This window comes from Leishmania mexicana, chromosome 31, assembly GCF_000234665.1.
Source record: "Leishmania mexicana MHOM/GT/2001/U1103 complete genome, chromosome 31".
Lineage (NCBI taxonomy): Eukaryota > Euglenozoa > Kinetoplastea > Trypanosomatida > Trypanosomatidae > Leishmania > Leishmania mexicana.
The window spans coordinates 384314-408192 of NC_018335.1; the positions used below are offsets into that span (position 1 = coordinate 384314).

The 23879-nt window shown below is 58.6% G+C and overlaps 7 protein-coding genes across 7 annotated transcripts; all 7 read left to right on the plus strand.

Annotated features, from left to right (window-relative positions):
* On the plus strand, nucleotides 1-1230 carry LMXM_31_0985 (conserved hypothetical protein; the record flags this gene model as incomplete). Its single annotated transcript, XM_003877893.1, has 1 exon — nucleotides 1-1230. The coding sequence occupies one exon, from the start codon at nucleotides 1-3 to the stop codon at nucleotides 1228-1230; it is 1230 nt and encodes a 409-aa protein (XP_003877942.1).
* Nucleotides 1231-3875: 2645 nt separating this feature from the next.
* On the plus strand, nucleotides 3876-8312 carry LMXM_31_0990 (conserved hypothetical protein; the record flags this gene model as incomplete). Its single annotated transcript, XM_003877894.1, has 1 exon — nucleotides 3876-8312. The coding sequence occupies one exon, from the start codon at nucleotides 3876-3878 to the stop codon at nucleotides 8310-8312; it is 4437 nt and encodes a 1478-aa protein (XP_003877943.1).
* A 1069-nt stretch (nucleotides 8313-9381) lies between these two features.
* Nucleotides 9382-10998, plus strand: LMXM_31_1000 (chaperonin containing t-complex protein,putative; the record flags this gene model as incomplete). Its single annotated transcript, XM_003877895.1, has 1 exon — nucleotides 9382-10998. One exon carries the CDS (start codon nucleotides 9382-9384, stop codon nucleotides 10996-10998), a length of 1617 nt encoding a protein of 538 aa, XP_003877944.1.
* A 3254-nt stretch (nucleotides 10999-14252) lies between these two features.
* LMXM_31_1010 (conserved hypothetical protein) lies at nucleotides 14253-15503 on the plus strand (the record flags this gene model as incomplete). Its single annotated transcript, XM_003877896.1, has 1 exon — nucleotides 14253-15503. The coding sequence occupies one exon, from the start codon at nucleotides 14253-14255 to the stop codon at nucleotides 15501-15503; it is 1251 nt and encodes a 416-aa protein (XP_003877945.1).
* A 1869-nt stretch (nucleotides 15504-17372) lies between these two features.
* Nucleotides 17373-19808, plus strand: LMXM_31_1020 (putative protein kinase; the record flags this gene model as incomplete). Its single annotated transcript, XM_003877897.1, has 1 exon — nucleotides 17373-19808. The coding sequence occupies one exon, from the start codon at nucleotides 17373-17375 to the stop codon at nucleotides 19806-19808; it is 2436 nt and encodes an 811-aa protein (XP_003877946.1).
* A 790-nt stretch (nucleotides 19809-20598) lies between these two features.
* Nucleotides 20599-21264, plus strand: LMXM_31_1030 (conserved hypothetical protein; the record flags this gene model as incomplete). The annotated part of the gene is made up of 1 exon (XM_003877898.1): nucleotides 20599-21264. One exon carries the CDS (start codon nucleotides 20599-20601, stop codon nucleotides 21262-21264), a length of 666 nt encoding a protein of 221 aa, XP_003877947.1.
* A 378-nt stretch (nucleotides 21265-21642) lies between these two features.
* LMXM_31_1040 (conserved hypothetical protein) lies at nucleotides 21643-23769 on the plus strand (the record flags this gene model as incomplete). The annotated part of the gene is made up of 1 exon (XM_003877899.1): nucleotides 21643-23769. The coding sequence occupies one exon, from the start codon at nucleotides 21643-21645 to the stop codon at nucleotides 23767-23769; it is 2127 nt and encodes a 708-aa protein (XP_003877948.1).
* Nucleotides 23770-23879: the final 110 nt, after the last annotated feature.

A 23879-nucleotide genomic window follows, 5' to 3' on the forward strand; every position in this document is an offset into this window, starting at 1 on the left:
ATGGAGCTGACACTGTATCAGGCGGCAGACATCTCGATTGTGTCGCAATACTATTCTCCAGTGGCTGCGAGTGCCATCACGTACGCCATCAGCAACTTCCTTCCATATGCGAACAACTTTCCCCACTCGAAGGTGCGGCTGACGCCTGACAAGGACATTGCCGAGCGGCTGCACTTTGAATGCTTCTTGACGATTCGCAAGAGCCCCCACGACACTCAGGGCACTCCCCTGCTCGTGGTGATCTCCTTTGCGGATGATTATCCGCAGAAAATGCCGTCTGCCGTTCTCGTACCACCGCCTGGTGGGGAGAAGATCAAGCACCCGTACTCGGTCATGTCGATCGATGGACGCATCCAAGTGGAGTGCTTGTCGTATTTGCGCGGGGTAGTACGGCCGTATTCGTTGCTGGACATGCTGCTCGCCATTAGCGAGCAGTTTGAGGTAGAATACCCCCTCGTTGGAGCGAACGACGTCCCTCCTACCGCAGTGGCGAGTGAGCGGCCCAGTGTGCAGAGTGCCGGGTTGAACGGAATGGACCCCGCCCGCCAGTCACTAGTGCAGGAAGCGGCGGAGCGTGTCGTGATTGACGTGAACCAAAAAGCTAGCAAATACCTTGACATGCGCAAGCAGGCTCTCCTGTACCTGCAGAAGTTGAACGAGTCGAACAGGGAGCTGCAAAAGGCTAAAGAGATCCTCAGGGAACACCAATACGAGCTACAGGAGTACTTGCCGAGCGTAGGCAACGTAAGCTCACTCGTGCGTCAGCTGGACGGACACGAGGACACGGTAGAGGAGCACGCCAACTGCCTCGTCCCCGCTGATCCGCTGCAGGCACGTGCGCTGGAACTAATGGCAGAGATTCATGCAGCGGACGACACGCTGGCGCTGTTGGAGGAGGGGCTGAAGCGAGAGTTGATGACCTGTGACGAATACGTCAAGAACGTCTCCGATGTTGGGCGAGAGCAGTTCGTGTCGCGGCACTTGTACTTGAGAGTTTCCGATCAGCTTGGCAAGACGAACAGCAGCGCGGCGGCCACCACACCCATCTCCACACCACCCCCTGTACAGACACCTCGCTCACCACCAGAGGTGCCGCATCGGCTTGCACCGGCAGAGGCTCTACGGATGGAGTTTCCGTCCGCTGATGTGGACGTCATTCGTGACGTTTTGGCGTCTGTGGAAGGTGACCTAACAATCGCCCGACAGCAGCTCAAGATGATGTTTCCCTAGCGAGGTAGTACGCTACGGCGTCGCCTCCCACGCTGCGTGTAGACACCTCAGAGAAGCGCCGCAACGCCACGAACAAGAACAGCGTCAGAGATTGCACGATGGGATGGTGGGGGGCCGACCTATTCGGGAAGCGCAGAACGAGGCCTCTGTTGTTCTGCTTCACCAATGAGCACGCTTCGACTCACCTAGCCGACAAAGAACCTCGCCCCGTGCATGTAACGACGCTCCCGCTTTGCGAAGCTGCCTTGCTCCCTCTGGACAGACGGCGCCAGACTGGCAGACGTCCAGCCATGAGGGGCCGCGATGCCTAATGATCATAATACACTCATAGGTACAGCGTCAGGGGGCTGCGGCCCCCTGCCTCGCAGCTATCGCGCTGAGTGGTAAGCGGTGGAACTTGGGACTGGACCTGCTGCGAGGGTAGCTGGAGCAGCAAGGACACAGACACACAAGGCCTGATTGCTGCTGTTGCGGGGCTTGCTCTCCCTCCTCACGGCGCTCAGCACGGGTCCCACAGCGGTGTAGGACGGCACATTGCGACGCATCTGGGCCCCCATACTGGGGCTGCCGGCCCGTCGCGTGCGTCTCTCATTTCAGCTTGTCATTGGCCGCTGTGCGTGGGACGCGAAGGACAGAAGCCGACATGCTTGCAAAGGGGGCGATGCCAGAGAGGCGGGGGCGCCGGCTGCACCGGCTAGGGACGCCGCTCAGCGGTCTCGGACGCGGGGCTGTCGCCGGTGTACAAGGCTGCTGAGCTCACGGGGCGACGGGCGGCCATGCTCCGCCGGCTGCGGGCGGGCACGTGTCGGCACCCTGCATTGCTGCAGCGGCGTCTCCTCCGTGTGGCCGCGTGGGCCGATGCGGCACCGATGCCGGGGGCAGGACGAGCGCGCCCCGAACGGCATCACCGGGTGTGCCAGAGCCCGGTGTGGGAGGGTCTCCGCAACCATTGAGGAATGCCGCGGCTTGAGGCGACGGGGGTGGGGGAGAGGCACGGCATGCAGGCAACGTGTGCCGGGTCTCGCGGGGCCGTGGCCCGCGGCTAGGCCAGCCCCTGCGACCCGCACGACGCACGCCACCGCTTTCCGCCCTCGAGCAGGACCGTGGACGTGGCCCGCGTTTGCATCATGACGTGGGGTGAGCCCGGGTCGGTGTGGCGCGGGTGGTGCGGCCGGCAGGGGGTGAGGGGGCGTGGACGAAGACGGAGAGCCCGCTCGGCGCATGGCCGTCCGCTTCGACGGCAGGGCGGTTCGTCGGGGGGGGGAGCGGGGCTGCGCTGTGGTTGTGGTATGGACTTCGTTGCTGACCTGCTGGCGGCGTTAGAATGAACTCATTTTTGTGAGAGGAAGGGACGCGTTCGTTGTATGTTTCACGAGTCTACCCTGTTTGTGTGTGTGTGGGGAAAGGCATAGGCGCCACCCACTCTGACGTTTTTGGTGTGCGCGATTAGCTATTCTGCTTCTGTTTTCTGCCGTTGAATCTTTCCTTGTGGGTTCGTGGATGTGGCAACGGCATATAGCTCTTCTTTCGCGGGCCTAAACCGTTGGACTGTGTGCAAGCTCTCTGACCTATATTTTCCTTTTTTTTGAGGAAGCTTTCCAAAGGTCATGATGGCTGGTGTGTACTGTTGTGTTCTAGTGTGTGGTTACGTGGCTTTTTCTCTGTCATGGGTACGGAGTGTGTCAGGTGGCCTATGCCTCTTCTCCTGGTGAGGCTTGCTTCTGGGTATGTTGCCCGGCTTCGTTCTTTTTTCTTGTATCAGATGCGTCTGTTAGTGCTGATGGGAGACACGCCCATTCTGAGCGCAAAGGTGCACGGCGGTGTGACTGGAACAAGAAAAAATGGAGAAATTACCGCGAATCGCGGTTCTTTAGCGGGTACGGCACTCCATACATCTCTGAGAGATGCAAAGTCGGATTCGTGGCTGTGGGTTGGCCTTCTGCTATTCAGCTATGTTCCACACACACTCCTCCAGCTTTCTATCGTTGCCTGACGGCGAAAGGGAGGACTTACTGTGGCAGCGCACCTCTGAGCCTTGGTCTCCACCTGCGAAGGTTGTTGCGTAGTTGCTTCCTGTTTTCTCGCGGACCTTTGGTGAGGGGGCGCGTTCAGCATTACATTTGCGTGCATGCGCCTTTACGTCTGTCGAGCCTCTCCTGTGCATCTAAGCCAGTCGCTCCTCCGCCCTCGACCCGCATTACCATCCTGTCTCTTTATGGTATAGCTGGCTGGCTTCCTTGAGACCTGACCGTTCATCGAAGGATCACTTCTGCACGCACGATAGGGTTTCAGAAGCGCGTCCTCAGACACCGACCGGCACAGTACACAAGCACATTATACACCCATACACGAGAACAACATACATAACAACACGCGAACCGAAGCAAACAGATACATCACAGGCACACGCACACACATGTGTTTTTCCTCTCCCTTTTTCCCGCGACCTGATGCATCTTTGAGGCTGCAGTGCACCGAATAGAAAACGAAGCTACCGTATCGGCAGAGTGGCTTTGTCGTCGGTAAGGACTTCACCAAAAGAACCCAGCGCGTCTTCGTGCCTGCGTGTGTGTGTGTGTGGTTTCGTTTACGGCACCGCTTCCCCGCCTCCGCAAGAGAAGCACACACGCACAACTCTTACAGCGATGAGTAACCCTTCTTTCTCCGGTAACCCGCCGCCGCCGCCGCACAATGCAGAGGTATCAGTGATGGAAAAAGATGACGCTGACGCCACGCCGCAGCTTCTTTTTGAGAGCTCACTCGCCGCGCCGAGGTCCCCAGCGCCGCTGCCGCCACTTCCACCCCCGCCGCTTGTGGTGCAAGTGATGAACCCTGTGGTGGCGGCGCCGTCTTCAAGCTGGCCGAACCTCCTCGGTCGCGCCAATCACACAGCCGCGCTAGCATCAATGGTCAAAGCCCCTAGAGGCTCCGACCGAGATGTCTTCTGCCTTCGACGGTCGTCAGTCACGCGCGTTCGGGAAGCCCTTTCTTTGTCGTCGACCTCGAGTGACCTGCGGGCGGTGCCAGCGATCCCGGTCCCCGACAACGGCGTCTCTTCCGTTGCTCCCCCACCGGTTGCGATCTCGCAGGAGAATGTCTCGCCCTCAATGGACATTGGTGCGCTTCCAGTAACGGTTTTGGAAACGTGTCCATCCGCTCACAGCTCTCCATCTTCTTCAGCCGTGCCTCCTGCGTCGCCATCAGTTTTACTACCAGCGCCCAAGCACACCGACGACGCGGCTCCTGTGAAAATACCTTTGTACTCATCGCATCCGACCGCTGCAGCGCTCGCGACGCCATCATACGTGGAAGGAGTGCGTGCCACGGATACCACCAACTCTGCGGCCCAGGCAAACCTCCCTCACACCGTCACGTCACTCTTGCCGGCTCCTTTGGCACCCGCAGTCGTCGTGCCAGCGTCGCTGCTGCGCCCGCCATCTGTGAGTGTCACACCTGCATCAGTGGAAGGTACTCCTGCGCTTGCGACAACCGTCACAGGTATGCCATCACGTGGCACGGATAGTCGGCCACAATACCTTCACCCCCAGCGAGAGACTGTGGAAGCAGCGGTGCGCGGTTTGATCTCCGCCCGAAATGCTCCAGAGGACCTTGTGACTTGCTGCACATCAGCCTCCTCGTGCGGAGCTGGCAGTGACAGGAGCAGCTCAGGTGGCGACAGCGTCTGTGTGAGGCGTACAACGCACATTAGTCATACTCGCACCCGAGGAAAGCGACGCGGTGGTGCGCACTCGGAAGCCGCAGCGAAGCCAGTCTCCTCGCACAGGTGCCGAAAGACTCACTCCTCCCATGGCGCATCGTTAAAAATACAGCGGCCGAGTGTTGTGCGTCTCTTCGATGGCGAAGGTCGACGTGGGCCGTGGTCGTCGTCGGTGTTGCAAGAAAAGACGTCCATCTCATCGCACAACACAACCGCACTGTCGCCGGATGGCGACACAAAGCGGCGAAAAAATGGTCGTGGTGCCCAAGCTAGTCGGGGCAGCGGGAACACAACGGGCATGGAAGAGGCGGCGCCTGCCGCTTTGGCCGGAAGTGGTGCCTTCCCAACCGTTGAGGACGGGTCTCACGCACCTCTACTCTTCATGAGCCCTGCAACGCGCTTGCATGCAGCGTGCCAAAACAGCACAAAAAACAAAGGGCTTACAAAGGCAGAGGCGAGCCTACTGACGCAGAGGTTGCTCCTGGGGAGCACCGACGCTGGGCGACGTCACGAGGCCGATAGGTGGAATATCGCAATCGTTGCCCATGATGGTGAGGAGACTGGCGACACCGGTGGCGTGGGTAGCGAGCGCGCGACGCAGTTCCGCGCTACGGGTGCTTTCAAAGGTGAGGACGAATCGGCACGTCCATGGCCCACCGGCAGCAGTGACGGCCACGCTTGTCAAAGATGGGGAAGCGCTGAAAGCACCACATCGTCGAAGCTAGCCGCCGCCGGCGCATCCGACGAGCATGGCGTTGTTTTGGTCTTAACAATACGTGGTATGAGCCCTCTGCACGCCGACGCCGGCGTTGTCCACCCCCTGGTGCGCGCGTGGGTCGTGAGCTGTGCGACGGGGCGCAGCCTGGTTCAGGCATCCACCTCTGTTCCCTGCGCCGTGACACATCCGTTTGATCTCCGCGCACACAAGACGCGCGCGCCGTGGTGGAATGCGCAGCTGGCTCTGCGGCTGAGGCCAGAACAAATGCGCACCGCGGCGGACGACGCGATGCTTCTGCTGGAAGTGCTGGACTTTGGCAACGAGACTATTCACGGCTTTCCACTTTTGCGTGAGGGGCTTTACCCCATCTGCTGGGGATTTCTGATGTTGCGCGACTGCGTTGGTCGCTCAAACCTGCTCGCGGCAGACGACTTGCATGTGCAGCTCTATCGCTACCCTTCTCGCACGCCGTGGTACCTGTCTCTGCTTAGCGCGTTGATCCCCGTCTCATGCTCCGCGGCGGGCGCGGTCTTTGAACCGCATGGTTCGAGTGCAGCCCCTTGCTGCAGCGACGGCCCCAGAGTCTCCATCGCCAACGACGTGCCGACCATCCACACAGTGTTTGCAACTGCCAATAACCGCAAGATTCCGTACGAAGGCTGTATCGTACTCCGCGTACGTCAGACGAGCAACACCGCCTTCGTCCCTGACACAACGGAGATGCTGCTCTACGAGGAATACCTCCTCTCGATGCTGGCGTCCAATGGGGGGAGTGACGCGGTGCCGCGCTCCTCACGATGTGTTTCGGCAGCCGTCAATAACGAGGTGTCGCTCGGCCGGATGAGGGAGGAAGACGGCGTTCGTGGGGCGGCAGTTCCAGCGTGCCCTTGGTCCACGATTGTCCTCCCCGAAAACTACTACCGAATGGATGGCGAGCGGTCATTGCTGCCGCACGAGATTCTGCAAACGACCGCAGTTCTGGGGGCGGTCACGTGCGTCTCCTTCGCCCATAGCGGCTCCTTCGTTGCGCTCGGCGTCTGTCGTCATCTCCAGCACGTGGTTGAGCTGCGCAATCCTCTGCTCCCTGACATGGCCGTTGTTGCCTGCCTTGTCGGTCACACCGGTCACATCCACCGTGTCGTATTTCAGAAAGAGGACAAGTACCTGCTGTCGTGCTCGTCTGATGGGACGGTACGTGTCTGGCAGCCCAGGTCGTCGGAAAGCGTTCTCACTCGCGAACCGAGCGCAGGGCCCGACAGCATGCAGTGCGTGTGCACGTTGCCACACGGCTTTCCAGTGTATACGGCAGTGTTTCACCAAGAGAAGATTATTGCCGGCGGCTTCAGCGATCAGATCTTCGTCTGGGATTACGAGCACACGATCCAGGGGGAGATGGAATCGATGACGACGATGAGCAACACGACACTGCGTCTCATCACCACATTCACTCCAGCGCACCACACAAGAACCCCACCCACGGATTCGCAGCGCACAACTAGGGAGGTTCTCGGGCAGCTTGTGCAACGAGTCGACACGGCCGGCGCTACGGCGGCGCCGGAGTGCGTGTCGACTATGACACTCAGCCTTGCCTCGAATGAGCGCAGCAATCGAGTGTGGTCCGTCCACGCAAACAGTTCTGTGGTGTGTTGGCGCGCCACCGTAGAGACTGCCAGCAGCGGCGGGGGCGGCAGTCGGTGGCAAATGTCGACGCGACACACGGCCGACTGCAGCGGCGCGGCAGAGGTGCAGGTGAAGGGTGGGTACGCCATTGTGACCTGCGGAAGTGCTCCCATCGTATTTGTCTTTGACGCCACCACGTGCGAGCAGCTGCGCGTCGTCAACACACGACTTTCGTTTGCCACACCGATTCACCTTTTGCCCGACGGGGAGGCGTTTGTTGCGGTCGTTGGCGACCCAGGCCGACTCCTTGCATGGGAATGCTTTGATGGCGGCTTGTGTACTCCTGTCTCCGGCTACGGCAAGGCCTCTCCGCTGTTCAAAGTGGCGCGGATGGTGTGGGCGGAGTCTCAGCAGCTCGCCGTCTTCGTCAGTCATTCACCGTCCTCGGAGGGGGAGATAGCCCGCTATAAGCAACGGCCAATGCAGCCGGGTGCAGGACAGAGCGCAGCCGCCTTTCAGTATCGGCAGCAGGAGCTGCAGTACCGCCAGGGCGACATACCGACCGAGGCAACGCTGATCACCGTCGCGGGCACTGCTCGGGGCAAGTCGACTGTGCTTCTGAAGACAGACCGCAATTCCTCCGATGCGTTTGTGAAGATGTTCGGCGGTGATGTGCAGCCGAAGCGAAAGGCGACTTATCTGGTGGAGCGCGAACGCGCAGTGCACCAGCGTGCGGCTGAGCGCGCAACGCGCAACGAGCGGCTGCACCCGACAACCGCCTCCACCGAACTCTCCGCGCTGTTTTCGGCACCGGTGGCCACGAGCATCCCATATGACGTGACGGAGAAGGGGGCGCGCATGAACACCATCGTGAACTTCTGGCGTGGACTTGTTAGTCAGCACCGACGCACGGCAGCGCACCCCCAGGAGGACGAGAGAGTCTCCTCTAGCGCCGACACGTTTGGCATGCAGCCTGCCGCGTGGCGTGCGCTGCAGTACATTGAGGACATAGAAGATGTTCTATGAGCGGATGTGCACCTCCCATTCCCATCGTTTTCACGTGCGTGTTCTGCTGTACACGGTGTGAGCGCATTGCCTTCTGTGGTGCGTTGAGGAAGAAAGCGGAGGAGAGTAGGCGGCGATTGACTGTGCGCGACACGCACTGACCGCGGTCTGCTACATAGATGATGTCCATTCAATGAACGAAACACAAGACACAAGCGTATTACTGCATGTTGCGTGTGCGTGTGTCTTCTCCCACACCGGTCAGCTGAGTCCACTGAACGGCGACGGGGAAGTCTGGAAGAAGCGAAATGCTGCGGGAAGCATCTCACACGGCAGGTAGCTTGCATCTCAGCAAAGTGCCTGGACAAAGAGACGGCCTTCCTCGCCCACACCTCCGCGCTTCCCAAATGCCGGTTCCTTCTCGCTCTTCGCAGAGCCCTCCTCATCCCTTCCCCTCCCTCCTGTCCTCACCTCGCCCGCTGCGTGCGACAACAACAAACACGCACACGCGCACGCACATATATATATATATATACTCTCATGCGCACATGATCACGCAACTCGTGCAAGCCGCTTTCCTCTATCTTTTATTGGTGCACATCATTGTGTTGTTGTTACGTGTGGTGGTTCTTGGTTCGTTGTGTGCATTTTCCGTTTGCCCTCCGTTGCTGTTTGTGTGTTGTGCCTCATCTTGGTCGCCTTTCCTTCGCCCTTCCCCCTCAACGCCGACGACGCGCACAAAACAGGCCCCCGCTCCCGCCCCCGCCCCGGTCCCCAAAGAAAAAATCGCAGAAAGGAGAGACGCACAACCCCCAGCACAAAGTCCGTCTTTTTTTTGTGTGTGGTCTTTGTCTGTCTTTCTCTGTGTGTGTGTGTGTGTGCACGTCGCAGACGACCGTCGTTCCTTCGTGGTGGCGCATTCGCACGCATACAAGCAAGCAAGCATACAAGCACCCTTCTGCCCTGCACGTGCTCCGTCTCTTGTCTCTCCCTCCCCACACGCACACACACACACTCCTTGTGTGACTTTGGTGCACCTGTGCTGTACGCTCGCTGGCATTCGACTTTTATTGTTTCGTATTTGAGAAACATGTCTCTTGCCTTTGATGAGTACGGTCGCCCTTTTCTGCTGGTGAAGGAGCAGCAGCAGAAGGAGCGCGTGAGCGGCGTCGAGGCGCAGAGAGCGAACATCCTCGCTGCACTCGGCGTGGCGAATGTGCTGAAGTCGAGCCTCGGCCCGCGAGGCATGGATAAGATCCTTACCACGCCGGATAACGAGGTGGTTGTGACAAACGACGGCGCCACCATCCTAGACCTGATGGACATCGACAACGAGGTCGGCCAGCTCATGGTGGAGCTGAGCAAGTCGCAGGACTCCGAGATCGGCGATGGCACCACTGGTGTTGTGTGCTTTGCAGGCGCGCTGCTGGAGCAAGCAACGGCGCTGCTCGACAAGGGCATCCACAGCTCACGCATCTCGGAGGGGTACGAGAAGGCGTGCGAGATGGCGTGCAAGCGCCTCGAGGAGGTGGCCGAATCCATCCCTCTGGAGAAGAAGGAGTTCCTGTTGCAGACAGCCCGCTCGACGCTCAACTCTAAAGTGGTGAACCGTGACCGCGACCGTCTGGCGCAGATCTGCGTGGACGCGGTGCTCGCCGTGGCGGACATGGAACGACGCGACGTGAACATGGACCTTATCAAGGTTGAGGGCAAGGTTGGCGGCCGCCTGGAAGAGACGTGCCTTGTGGATGGCATTGTTCTCGACAAGGACTTCTCGCATCCGCAGATGCCCAAGGAGCTGACGAACCCGAAGATGGCCATCCTGACCTGCGCCTTCGAGCCGCCAAAGCCGAAGACGAAGCATACGCTGCAGATCAGCAGCGCCGAACACATGCGTGAGCTGCACGAGCAAGAGCAGGAGTACTTCCGCTCCGAGGTGCAGCGCTGCAAGGACGCCGGCGCCGACCTCGTCATTTGCCAGTGGGGCTTCGATGATGAGGCCAACTACTTACTGTATCGCAACCATCTGCCAGCGGTTCGGTGGGTCGGTGGCGTGGAGCTGGAGATGATCGCCATCGCCACCGGCGGCCGCATCGTCCCTCGCTTTGAGGATCTGACGGCAGAGAAGCTCGGCACATGCGGCCGCGTCCGCGAGGTTGGCTTTGGCACCACGAAGGACCGCATGATCTTTGTCGAGAACTGCCCGAATAGCAAGGCCGTCACCGTCTTCATCCGCGGTGGCAACAAGATGATGATTGAGGAGGCGAAGCGTTCACTGCACGACGCCATCTGCATGGTCCGCAACCTGATCCGCGACAACCGCATCGTTTACGGCGGGGGCTCGGCGGAGCTGGCGGCCTCGTCTGCGGTGCTCGCCCACGCCGACGCCGTGTCAACGGTGGACCAGTACGCCATTCGCGCCTTCGCTGACGCTCTCGAGTCGATCCCGATCAACCTGGCCCTCAATAGCGGTCTCGACCCCATCCGCGCCCTTTCCGATGCACGCAAGGCGCAGCTAGAGGGCAAGAATCCGTACGCCGGCATCGACTGCATGGACCGCGGAACGATCGACATGAAGCAGCAGCAGGTCTTCGAGACTTTGAGCGGCAAGTGCTCGCAGCTGCGCCTGGCGACGCAGGTGGTCAAGATGATCCTCAAGATCGACGACGTCATTGTCACGAAGCCGGATGAGGATCAGCAGCAGTAACAGGTTGGCTAACAGAGATCGACGCAGCGGCGGAAAAGCGAGGGAGGGGGGTATTGAGGGGCGCATTAGGAGCCCGAACTGTCTTGGCGAAATCTCGTGCGTCATCGGCTCCCCGCCCCGCCCTCCGGCCGACGTTCTTCAGCGTTCATGTGACATGTGTCCTATAGAGGTGGCACTCAACGGTGTCAGCAGGGAGAACGGGTGAGAGTAGTGGTGGATGGCGGCATCGCTGGCCGTCACAGGGGCGATGCCCATAAAGGCAAGGGAGAAAAGACGGTGCGCGTGTTGATTTAGAGGGTGTCTGCTGTTTGCCCTTCCCCCCAACAACTCAAACCAACACCACCTCGCCTCTCTCATTGCCTTTGTAAGCCTTTTACGCTCCTCTCTTCAACGCTCGCTCGTTCCGCGCAGTCGCTCTATGCCAACGTGTGTTAACGCGGCCGTGTTGTCGGCAATGGCGGTTTTTCGTGTTGCCGTGTGTCTGTGTCTGTGTAGGTGTGGGTGTTGGAGCGCGCCTGCAGCAGTGTTAGTGACTGTATCTGTGCGTGTATGTGACGGTGGACCCCTTCTCCCCGTTTCTCTCGTCAGATGGCGTGTGTTGGTGAAAAGGTAGAATATATATATGTAGAGGAAGGGGGAGACACTGTTGTAACCGGTACACCCCATAAAGAGGGTGTGCTGCGGCGTTGGGGGTAAACGCGATGGTACGCCTCGCCTCTCTCCTGTGTTGTTTCTTTCTTGTAAATGCGAAAAGAAAATGTCGGTGCAACGCGTCGTCACTTTATTTCGATTTGGGAGGTGTCTGTGCGCACTAACCCCCGCATGTACCTGTATGTGTGTGTGTGTGCATGCATCGGTCTACCATATATATATCTATGTATATGAGGCCGATACATACGCACAAACACCCGCAGACAGGAGAGGGGACTGGGGGAATGAAATGGGGGCCGCGCCCCGCGCACGAAGCCACACGTAGCGTAAATATGAAGAACCAGAAAGAAGCACACACACACCCACACACGCAAAGGAGGAGAAGCTCCCTAAAGGAAACAGCAACGTACGTAATGAGCGTCTTTCGAACGGGGGACGGTGTGTGCCGTAGTAGCAATGGGGCCGCGTGCCTGCGTTGGCACCTTTGAATGCCGTTGTATCCGCCTGCGTTTGGGGATGCAGGGAGGAACATGCTGTTGTAGTCAGCTCAAGGAGATACTGTCGTGCTCCGTCGATGTGAAGTTGGGCATGCACGCTCTCCTCATGCGCTAAAAAAAATTGCGACCCGAATCTCTCTCTCCTTGACTGCTGGGGTGGGAGATCGCTGCGGTTGTGCACGCCACTCTCAGCACTTTCTGTTCCTGCTCCTTTTTGTTTTCGTTTGTGCCCCCCCCCCGCTACCCATCGCCTGCCCTTCCCTTTACTTTCACGGCAATGGTGTTCTCCCACAGACGCAATGGGTAAATGGTAGAGGGATGTGTTTCGTGTTCCTTGTACCTGAGCATCAACCGAGAGATGGCGCGACGCAGTTCCATCCCAGCAACCCCCTTCCTAACACTACCACGGACCCATACGACTAGGACGACTTCGTTGGCGCTCGTAGAGACGGTACTGGTGCGATAAAGTTGTACCCGAGAAGAGTGACTGCTGATACATCTCGCCTCTCTTCTCCTCTCCCGCAGCTAGTCAGTGCGATCAGCTCCCCCCCCCCTCTCCCTCTCCCCCCACAATCACCGAAGGCGTACGCGAGAGCTTATCGATGACATCTCCAAAATTCCGAATTGTCACCACATTGTGTACGTCATGCTGAGGCTTCCCTCACACACATGCCGGATCACTCACGGTGGATTTTTGATGCGAACATGCGTGCACACGCCCCACGGCAGCCCTAGTCATCACCTTCCCGCCCCAGGCACAGTGGCCACCGCCTTACGACGCTGACCCACCCACATGCGGCGTCTACATGGCACAGGGGCGCTCCAATGGCGCTTGCATCCCCGAGGGATGACCGCGAGCAGGGGGCAGCATCCGAATGAGAAGACGCAGGTGCTCCCCACGCCTCGAATACGCGCCATCTTGCTCCCGTGCAGGTGCGCGGCTTTCGCAGCCTAAAGAGGAGGAAGGGCGATCCTGCACGTCCTACAAGCCTTACCCGAGGCTCGAGCCCATTGACGCCTAACCAGTAGCCAAGGAAGAGCGGAGGGGGAACTCCCTTGCCTACGGCACAGGTGAAATCGATGCACTTTGCGGATCTGTGTGGCGAGATGAAAAGCGAGGGGGCGCAACCAATGCAGCGCGCATGGGGCGTACCCCCGCCACCAGTGACAGAAGCCGATGGCGAGGCCCCTCCTCCCCTCACTGGCAGCAGCCATTAGGGTGCCGAGCGCACCTCCGAACCCTCTCCTTGGTTGGGCGTTCACCGTCGTGGAGGAGAGGAAAGGATGTCTCAGACGGTGGCATCTTCATTCTCTGGCTGCGACAAGTCAGCAGCTGGCCCGATGAGTAGCGTTACAACGCGGCTGTGGGTCTGGATGCACAGCCATGGGAACTTCGTGCTCGGCGGCTGTGTGTGTGAGGGATGGGGGTGTGACGGACCTGGCAAGGTCATCTTTTCCAGGTGCCTCTTCCCGTGCATCTGCGGCTGCTCTTGGGCCTGTGAACCAGGAACGGCTCCGTGCATCAGCGAAGAGCGCACCCAATGAGCTTGGCCGTTGACCCAGAGGTAATGCGGGTGGTGACAGCAACATCGCCCTTGCCATCCTATGTGTGGCCAAGCGATCCGTCTCCAAAATTCTGGTGAAGGTCTGCATGGAAAACATCCAACGGACGGCTGGTCCACAGGCGGTGGAGGCAGCTCTGCAGGCGCCCCGAAGCGTCGAAACCCCGGATACCACAAGAAATGGGGTCTGACTAACGACATGAGGCTGAATCGGTTGTGATGGATACGAAAAGGTGTGTACCCTGCGCTGTCGTCCAAGGCACCCCGCACACTCCGAAAAAAAACAAACAATGAATCAGCAATTCCGCAAAAGCGGACTACACACGTCAGCTTCGCGCCTACCTGGCGACGTGCAACACGTTGGCGGAACCCCTCAGGTCACCTATTTTCCTCTTCTGTTTCCTCTTTTTTCTCTGATGCCGCATTAACGAGGGGCAGGAGACCGTTATGTAAACACACCAAAAGACAGCAACATGTGCGGTTGGTCATACGTCGGTTATCTGCACATCTCTCCAGCCCCCTGGTAAGAAACCCTTTTCTGATCATGACGTCCTCAACCAAAGCGAACGGCCCGCTACTTGTGCCGCCATCGAATTTCGCCATGGTGGAGGATGGCGTCTACCGCGGCGCCTACCCAACCGAGGCGAATGTGCTTTACCTGCGCCACATTGGGATTACGCATATTGTGCTTCTCTCTATTGAGCAGCTGCCGGGCCCGGTGAAGCGGTTGCTCGGATCGGAGGTAACTGGGAAGGCCGCCAGCAACTGCCTCACGCGTGGCCCTATTCGCATTATTAACATTGTGGACATGCGCACCTGGCGCGTGGATGGGGTGAATAGTGGGGACGACTTTAGCCCCCACGACGTCACCCGTGCGTTGGACTTTGCAGTGGACCGGCGATGGCATCCGGTGCTGTTTGCCTGCCCTCTCGGCGAGCTACAAACGAACGTGCTCATCGGGTGCATGCGGCGCTACCAGCACTGGGCCCTCTCGGCCATCTTCAGCGAGTGTGAACTCTACACAAGCGTGTGCCGCACTCTGCGGCAGTCGATATTGCTCTTCATTGAGTCCTGGGACCCCGCGAATCACCCCATTAGTGCGGTCAACATTCATTACCGTAATCGCAAAATGGTGCATCAGGAGCGCCGAAAGCACCGGCACGCTGCCGCGTTCGACGACGACCGCGACAGAACGAGCGGATCCAACTCCTTCGAGGACTCCGTGGAGGAGGTGGAGGAGAATGCACGCCGGAGCGTCATGAGCGACCTGCTGGACAAAAACTCCGCAGACGGGCAACACAGCAGCACCGTTTCGTCCACACAGTGGACCTTTAGTGAAGTGAGTGTGAGATCGACGTCGCCGCCGATGAAAGTGAAGGTACGCAACCCAGACGCAGCGTTCATCTCGACAAGTGGACAACGCCCTCCAATGATGATGCGTCGGGCGGCTGCCGCTGCCGCAGCGGCGCGACTCCGCGAGCAGCAGGACCAGCAACTTCACAAACAAATGTCAGCGAGTGAAGCGGAGGAGCAGGCGAACTTTGTGCAGATGGAAGAGGGCAAGGTGGCTGGCGTGATCTGGGCAGAGTGGTACCTGGAAGCCCTTCGTGTCGCCGAGGAACTAAAGGTGCGGGCATACAGCTTACCGTCCATATGCTACGGTGGCGCTGATGTGTGCACCGGAGCCGAGCTTCCACCACCGCATGTGCTCTATGCCGGCGCACGCAATCCGCCCGCGCTCGATGCCCGCTCCACCTTCACCAAGGAGTGCATCGTCGAGGAAGATGATGACTAGGGCGCGTCGTGTGAGGAAGGGGAAGGGGGAGGGGGCAGTCGTCTCTCTGTGTGTCTCTCCCGATCCTTTTTTTTGCTTGTGCTGCTGTGCGTGCGGTGTCACCGATCTGAGGGCACTGCGGGAGATACGAGAAAACGTGGTGGGGAGAGGGGGACGTCACCGCAGCCCTTTTCCATCGTCGTCCTCACGTTGCAGGCGCGTACGGAGGGCGACCCACGGGCTTCGCCTGTTGTGCTGCTCCGTCTCCTCCCGCGTGTGTGACATGTTTCGCTTTTTCCAACAGGATTGGGCAATTCTGCGTTCACCTCCTTTTCACCTCTCCGACTGTCCTGAGGCGCACCGGGTGTGACCGTCCGAGCTGCCGCTGTGGCAAAAACAAAAAACAGCAACGGAAAAAAAGAAAAAAAAAACATACAGCGCAGTTAGGAAGGACGTGCGACAGGGTGGCTCGTGAGCATGCTCCTCGCAAACCGCAAGTAGAGCCTTTCTCCCTCCTACTCGCCTCGTGATCTTTCTCTATAGTGACTACGACTCTGATGTTTGGGGGTGATGTGTATCGTGCGGCGTGCATCTTTCTGTTTTGTCCTTATTCGCCAGTGGTATGAACTCATAACATGCGGCACGGACTTCATTTCTTTGACTGCCGTGTACCCTACGTGCGAAGACACTCACGAGTGCAAGGGCATTGCTTCTCCCGGGGGTGAGGTGGCGGATGCTTACTTCGTAGGACCTCAGTCGGTTTGCGAGGCACACCAATGCATAAACGTGTAATGCGCGTCCTTCTCAGAGCTGCGCCAACCGTCTCCACTCCTCTCTCCCCTTCATCGCGCTCGTACGCTTCCACTTCGCTGCTATTTCCTGTAGTCTTTCCCCGCGACTAGCTGCTTGTTGTTCTCTCGCTCTCACTGATGGTGCCGCAAGGTCGCCGTCTTGTGTAAAGTAGAAAACGCAAAGGAGCCTCTACCAAATCCCACTCCCGCACCCAGTGCGGCGACATCCAGACACCTGCCTCAAGGGTTTCAGGCTGTTAATGTCGCCAGGCGGGTACGTGCAGGAGTGAACACAGACACACACACATATATATATATATAAGCTCATACAGCGGCAGTGTCGGTGGTCGTCTCCTCTTAGTGACTGACTGCTGCTGTCCGCTCTTTCTTTCCTTTTGTCTCTCCGCTTGCTGGTTTCTGCGTCGTTGTCGCGGACGGGGTGGTGGTGGTGCTGGACGCAGGTGGCCCAAAGACGTCAAAGCGTGTCGAAGTGGAACGCGTCGTCGAGCCAGAGGCCGCTGCGCAATTGCTGCGGCCGCTTTTATGTGTCTTTCCCGAATACCCGCATACACGTACAGCATATACAAGACGTGAGGGCGTTTGCAGTCGGCGCGCGTAGGCGCTTTTTGATTTTGGCGTGTGTGTGTGTTTGTGCTCACATTTTGTTTCGGTGGTGTATGCATTCGTTTCTTCTTCGTTTTTTTTTTCCTCCGCTGAGTTGTGTGCGAATGTGTTGCAGGGAGGGAGCGCTGGAAAAGGAAGAGCGAGCAGTAATCGGGTGAGTGTCCAGGAAAGGCAGCTAAACAGCAGGAAAACGGAAACAAAAGACGTCTTGCGCCACTGTTTTCGCTTGCAGCACCGCTGAACTCTACGGTCCAGGGAGTGAGGCTGCGTACTCATACTCGGACGCGGTGCGCAGTTGAGGTGGGCGCCTCCTCCCATCAGCCCGTATCACCAGCATCGCACGGCGTGTGCTCATTCGAATTTCTTCGCGATTGTGGTCGCTATCGAAGTCTGCCACTGAGCTCATTCTGGAAGCTGAGGTGCTGCCGTACGGCCGTTGTTTCTGCGCAGATAATTTATCGAGGGCGCAAGAAACATGCGTGCGAAGCGCCCGCTCCGTACGTCGGGGCCGTGCTTCGACCTGGCCGGGCTCATGGATCATGCAGCCCCTGAGCTGCAGGTGCAGCAAAAGAATGAGCAGGAGCTCAACAAGTTCTTCATCGACGTGGATGACAATATCGTTTCACCGATGATCACGACAGGCCCGAGCTTTCGCACGACGAACTCGGCGGGTCTGTCGAGCAACAACTCCACGGTCGAATTGACGGCAATGGAGATGGCGGGCACCGGTGGCAGCACGTCGGTGGAGCAGAGGACGATGGCGTCCCCGCAAAACGAGGCCAAGTTTATTCACGTCAACGACACTAACATCTTCGTGCTGATTGACGGCATCTCGATGTTTGTGGAGGGAAAGAGCACGTTCACCGGGACAGAAGACGCACGTCTGCTGGTGGAACGGTTGCGACAGAAGAAACTTGCCCGTTCCGTGGACACGGTTCAGGAGGCCATCTTGAACATTCAAATGTCGGCTGACCACTGCGGCTGCGAGGAGACATCTCCGGTGGTATCTGCCATCCCCTCTGGCTCCCCTGTTCTGCCAGCAGAAAGATCTTCAATGCAGTCCACAGCGAACACTCTCCCAATGAGCGTGCCAGCGCTTCAGAACACCGTCGCCCCCACCGCGCTACCTGTGCCGCCGCCGCCCACGAAGCCGGTCCCCATCGCGAATCCGTGGGCGTCGCTGTTTGAAGACGCCAAGGTGCCATCTGGCTCACCTCTGTTTCGCTCCTTCAAGGCCAAGTCTCTAGGCAGCACCAGCAGCTACGGCTTTCCTCCTGCAGACAGCACGCTGCTGTGTGAGAGCGCCGAATCGGGTGCGACGTCATCCTCGCCTACGACAACAGTTTTCCCTGCGACGGTGGCCACCCCGACATCGGCGTTTTCGTCCACCACTGGCCTCAACGCCTCTAGCCGTCTCACGCACTCCGTCAGCTTCCCCAGCCTGCGTCATCAAGACAGCTCGTCGTCCCTCCTGTCAACGACCTCGGGTGCCGGCCACCGCCACAGCGGGCACCCCAGCCGCGGCGCAGCAGCGCGGCGGACAAAGCAGATTTCGGTGGAGGAGATCGGCCACAGCAACTGCTCGCTTGACATGGATGAGGTGGTGGTTGAGGCGATGATTGGAAAAGGCACTCAGGGAACGGTGTTCCGCGTCCGCTTGGACGGCAAGCTGTACGCTCTCAAGTGCATGAATATTGATGAGGCGCTGAACGCGACAAACGACGTGGAGCGGCAGGGGTACAAGAAAGGGCTCGTGAAGGAGTTGACCATGATCACTCTGCAACGATCGCGTCCACCGCCGGCGTACCTTATGCAAATGTTCAACGCCGTGGCCTCACTGGACGCGGAGAAGAAGCAGCTGAGCATCCTGATCGAGCTGATGTCCTTTACAGTAGAAAACATTCAACAGATGGTCTCTCGCATCCCTAGCGAGGAGTTGATGCGGGTCACTCAGTCGACGTTTCGAAACTACATGTCCGGCGGCTCGTCAGCGAAGCAGGCAATGAAGGAGTGTTGCACGGACCAGCTCCTTTACGGGTCTTCGCGGCATGCTCTGGGGCGCAACACGTACAAGGAGCCGGCCGCATGGGAGAAGAACGTGAAGCGTGAGACACCAATGCCGGAAGTGCTGCTCTCAATGCTGGCTCGGGACGTGTTGATGGGTCTGAACGAGCTGCACACCGACTACTCCATCATTCACTGTGATCTAAAGCCTGCCAACGTGATGCTCTGCTATGATCAGCAGAAGTTCAAGCTTGCCGACTTCGGCTGCGGCTCTGTGATGGAGGACCGGCAGCACGTCGAGCGGCGAGGCATCGACCTCGGCACCATACTGTACAAAGCACCAGAACGCTTCGCAGCGAACATTTTACACCGCATCGCCGACATCGACGACGGCGGCACCGGCGAGGCGGTGGTGTTCACGGCCAAGGCGGACGTGTGGTCCTTGGGCATCATGCTAATGGAATTGGCGGCTGGCATTCACCCCTGTGATCAGTTCAAGTCTGATTTCTGGAACTACGGCACCAAGTTGAAGCTATCCAAGATGAACAAGCCGCTCAATTGGTCAGAGTCGTTTTACGACTTTATTCTCCGGAGCGTTTGTGTCGATGTCTCCTTGCGATGGTCTGTGCAGCAGCTCTTGAAACACCCGTTTGTCATCAAGTTCAATCACGTGCCGCGCGAGAAGCTGAAACAGTTCGTGCAGCGCTTGGAGGTCGACAGCAAGACGTTCCACAAGCGCCAGCAGAGCGAGTTGCTCAAGGAACAGATCCTGCTCAGCACGACGCGTCGGCATAAGGACACGTTCCAGCTGCAGAGCAGGAAGGTGTGGTCGACGTACACCGCTTACCTGAAGCAGGCGCCGCCCACCAAGGATCAAACCATGTTTCCGGAGCTGCGTCACACGTAGCGAGGGCGAACTGGGTGGTTCTCGGTACGGGTGTGAGACGCTGTTTGCGCAGCCGCATGGAGCGAGGGAGGCTCTGTCTCTTGGTGTAATCTTGCTCCTGAGACTTTGGAATGTGTGCGTGTGTGTGGTAGTGCCGGTGGAGAGGGGGAGGCAGGCGGATCGTGGAGCAGGAAGGCAGTGCATGCGAGGCATGCACTTTGTAGTTTTCACTTGCCGAGAGGCTGCTTCGCTGCCGTTACCTTTTTTCCCCTTGTGGTACGCCCGCTCAGAGTTTAGACCTGACTCCTGCCTTCTCCGCCTCCTCTCATGTGTTTCCTTTCGACTTGTTCGTGATGAAGCGCGACGGCGGAGGCGATAAGCGCATATGCATGCCCACACACTTGAATACCAAAGGATGAGAGTGTCCTCGGACTGTCACGGCGATCGTTATTCCCGCTATGTGTGTGTATGCGGGAGGCGACACTGGACTTCTCCCCGAGTCAACGACAGATAGGAGAGGGAGGGGGTGGCGATCCCGATACAACAGCGGCACTCGTTGTGCCGGCTGCGACTGCCGTTCTCCTGTCTCGGGTCAGCGGGCCTTTGCGTGGATGCGCGTCTTCCCTTCGACATTATTCTTTCCCTCTCTCAATCCTGTGCCGCTTCTACCTCTACCTTTCTGTCGCTTCGTCGCCGGGCCTGTACGACAGCAATCATTGCCATCGCGAGAAACTACACAAGCAAGGAAAGGCGCTGGCGACAGCGCAAGCGTGTATACATCCAAGAATAGTAAAGGATTCGATGTGGAAAAATGCAGAAACCCATCATGATTGTTGGAACAAGCGCGCCGCACCGCCACGAGATTGCGCAGCGCCACTTTGGAGCCACCTACGACCTGGTGTACCTATCACCTGACATAGACGAGAAACAAATCCGCGATTCGGATCCTTTCACCCTGACGCGTGCGATTGCGCAAGCGAAAATGGACGAGCTTCGAGCCAAGGTGGCTCGTGACGCGGCGCTGCAGGACCGTATTGCTCAGCGGCCGGGCAGCGTCGCTGTAACCTTTGACCAGGTTGTCAACTACCACGGCGAGATTCGCGAAAAGCCCGAGTCTAAACAGCAAGCTGCTGCCTTCATTCACTCGTACTCGAGCGACAATCTGGGCACAATCATGACGACCGTCCTGTACGATTTTGGGACAGGGAGGCAGGTATCGATGCCCAACACAACCCTCACATTTTACGGTGAAATCCCGGATGAGACAGTGGCGCGCATTGTCGAGCGCGGTGCTTGTCTGCACACCGCAGGCGGCTTTGTGGTGGAGGATGTGGACATGAAACGGTGCGAGATCAAGATAGACCCTGGGACTGAGGAGGAAGTCTGCGGCTTTTGCGAGAAGTCTGTTCGTGCTCTATTGGAGGACGTCCACAGGTCGTGGGTGCCAGGTGACAGCTGCAGCGGTGGAAAAGAGTGAGGGGTGAGTGGTGTGGGCACACAATGTCGAGGCTGCGACAATGGTACTCCGCAACGACCTGTGGCGCTCCGACACGCTTTCTTCGACCCATACCTCACCCCACGTATCCGTCACTGAACCGTGTATCGTCCTTTGCTGTGCTTCGTATCGTTTGGGGAAGAGGCGATTCCGCCCGCCCTGGCGCGTTCCCGTAGCACGCGTCAGGACACACGTTACCACTGCCGCCAGATGACCGGGAAAGGGAGGAAAAGACCAAAAGGAGGCACAACAAACAAGAACCACAACAGACGTGCGAATCGGAGCTAAAGGTCAAGCAGGCGTGCTGTGAAGTACACCAGTATGCCCCCCCCCACCCCGTTGCACACGTGAGAACGCCTGATGCGGCCATTCTTTCCCCCTCCTTTTCTGCGTTCATGGCCCACGCAACTCATCCGACGGAATCTAGAGGGCTGTCGATCGTCCTTGTGCTTCTCACGTGCATGTGACCACTCGTCATTTCACTTTTGGATCTCCTGTGTGCTTGGTAAGCGATGCCGCTCGCCGTATCTCAATCCTTCTCCGCCCCATCCCTCCGTCTGCCCGTCACCGCGGTTGTTTCTGCTGTTGGCGTGCCGAGATGCACCTCAGAGTTGCAGCACACGAGCAACGCCGGACAAGTGTGCAGCTGCGGCAGTCCCGCCTTTCTTCCGCCTCCCATCGCAAATATACACTGGCGTGAGTGGCATCTCTTTCGGCTTCGTTGTACCCCCTCTTTCGCCTCGCATGAACTCGCTGCTGAAAACATTTCGGAATGTTGTGGAGCTCGGCGAGGAGGAGTCATCAGGAGCGTTTGCGGCGCCGCAGCACGGCAACCTAGACCAGCAATCGAATCCAGAGGTGCTGCGGCAGCATATTTCCACCCTGACCCAGAAACTCGCCCGCCAGGTGCAGTCCTACGAAGAGCTGAGGGAGGAGAGCACCTCCATTGAAAAGGAACTCATGCGTGTGCGCCTTCGCTTCGCCGCTGCGCGGCAGCTGTGGGAGTACACAAACAAGAGTCTCGAACTTTCGATTCAGAATTTAGTCGAGCACCGGCTCTTCGGCGCCGCTTCTACGGCGCCCGCTAGGCCTAGCACGGGGTTTGGCAGCAGCTCAGGGAAGGTTTTGCCCCACCCCACGGCCACCTCCTTGCTTGATGCCACCTACGTTGCCTCTCTGCGTGAGCAGATTCAGCGACTGAAGGAAATGGTGATGCGGAACGGCGAGGCGCAGAGTCAGCTGCAAAGTGAGAAGCAATACGAAGAGGTGCAGCGAGTGCTGCATGCGAACGGCTTGACCGCCTCGCACCTTGATGCTCAGGTACGTGCGGCAGTGCAGAAGCTGGTAGCCCAGTGGGGCAACGAGCGGGCCTACTACGAGTCGGTTATTGAGAGTCTTGAGCAGGACGCTGCAAAACACGCTGAGCGAGAGGCCTTGTTGAGTGACTGTGTAAAGCAGGAGCAGGAGCGCTGCGCAGAGGCAACGGCGCAGACCTCCGGTGCGGAGTCTGCAGAACTGGGACGTCTTCGCGAGGAGCTCGACCAGTGGAAACGCGGAGAGCGCACCGTCGTCGAGAGTGTCTCAGGGGATCCGCACCGGCTCTCTCAAACCGCGAGTCCGATCTCCGAAAACGCCACCCAGCACCCAGCCAAAGAGGACGTCAGCGAAACCAGTCCACTGTCGCACATAGCCAAAGATAGGCACTTCCTCGTGTCGTTAGAAAACGCAGGTGCGCACGATCTCACCGGGGCACCATTGCAAGGGGACGCAGCACTCGGGTTTGTCCCCGGTGACCGCGCACTGGCAGAGAAACTGGAGCGCCTGAGCCGAGACTGCAGTGCACGCGATGAGGCACTCGATAACCTTTACCGTGACAACCGAAGCCTACAAGAAGCGGTCCAGCAGGCGGAGTCTCGCGCACGTGCCTGCGAGACGGAGCTGCAGTACTATCAAAAGAAGATGGAGGAGCTTGCGAAGCAGCTGTCTTGTGAGCAGCACCGCACAAGGCAACTGGAAGACGAGAAGCGGCTAAGTGCCGTTAGCGCAGAGAAACTGCGTGAGCAGGTCATGCAACTGCGGCAGGCCGTGAACGCTGCAGCTGCCGGCAAAGCATCCCTCGTCGCACCGAACGGGATGAGCACGGGCATGTCTATTACAAAAGTAGCCCCGGTGCATGTGGAACTGCCTCTCAACGCCCCCACACTGGAGCAGAGCGTCCCATACGAGAAGGTCGCCACCTGGAAAGACAGCGCACGAGAGGCAGTGCGGTGGTGGAAGGAGTTGAGGTTGAACACAGTGCCACCTCGAGGTCCTCAGGTGCACCATGCCATGAGCGCAGCGCACGCCCGTGGAAGCGGGCTGCTGCGACGTGGCCCACGCGCGCCGCTTATGCTTGGCGGCATTTTTGTCATCCTTATGTTCATTTGCATGGTCTTCCTGTTCGTGGATTCCGCCCAAGCGGCCAGACGCGCCCGTGATATGGCCTAGAAAATCCTACGGTTCAATCGTTTTTTTTCTTACCTTCCTGCATCCTACATGTTCACCCTTCTTCGTGCATCTGTGCGTGTATCCGTGCCGGTGCAGGGGTTCCTGTGTTT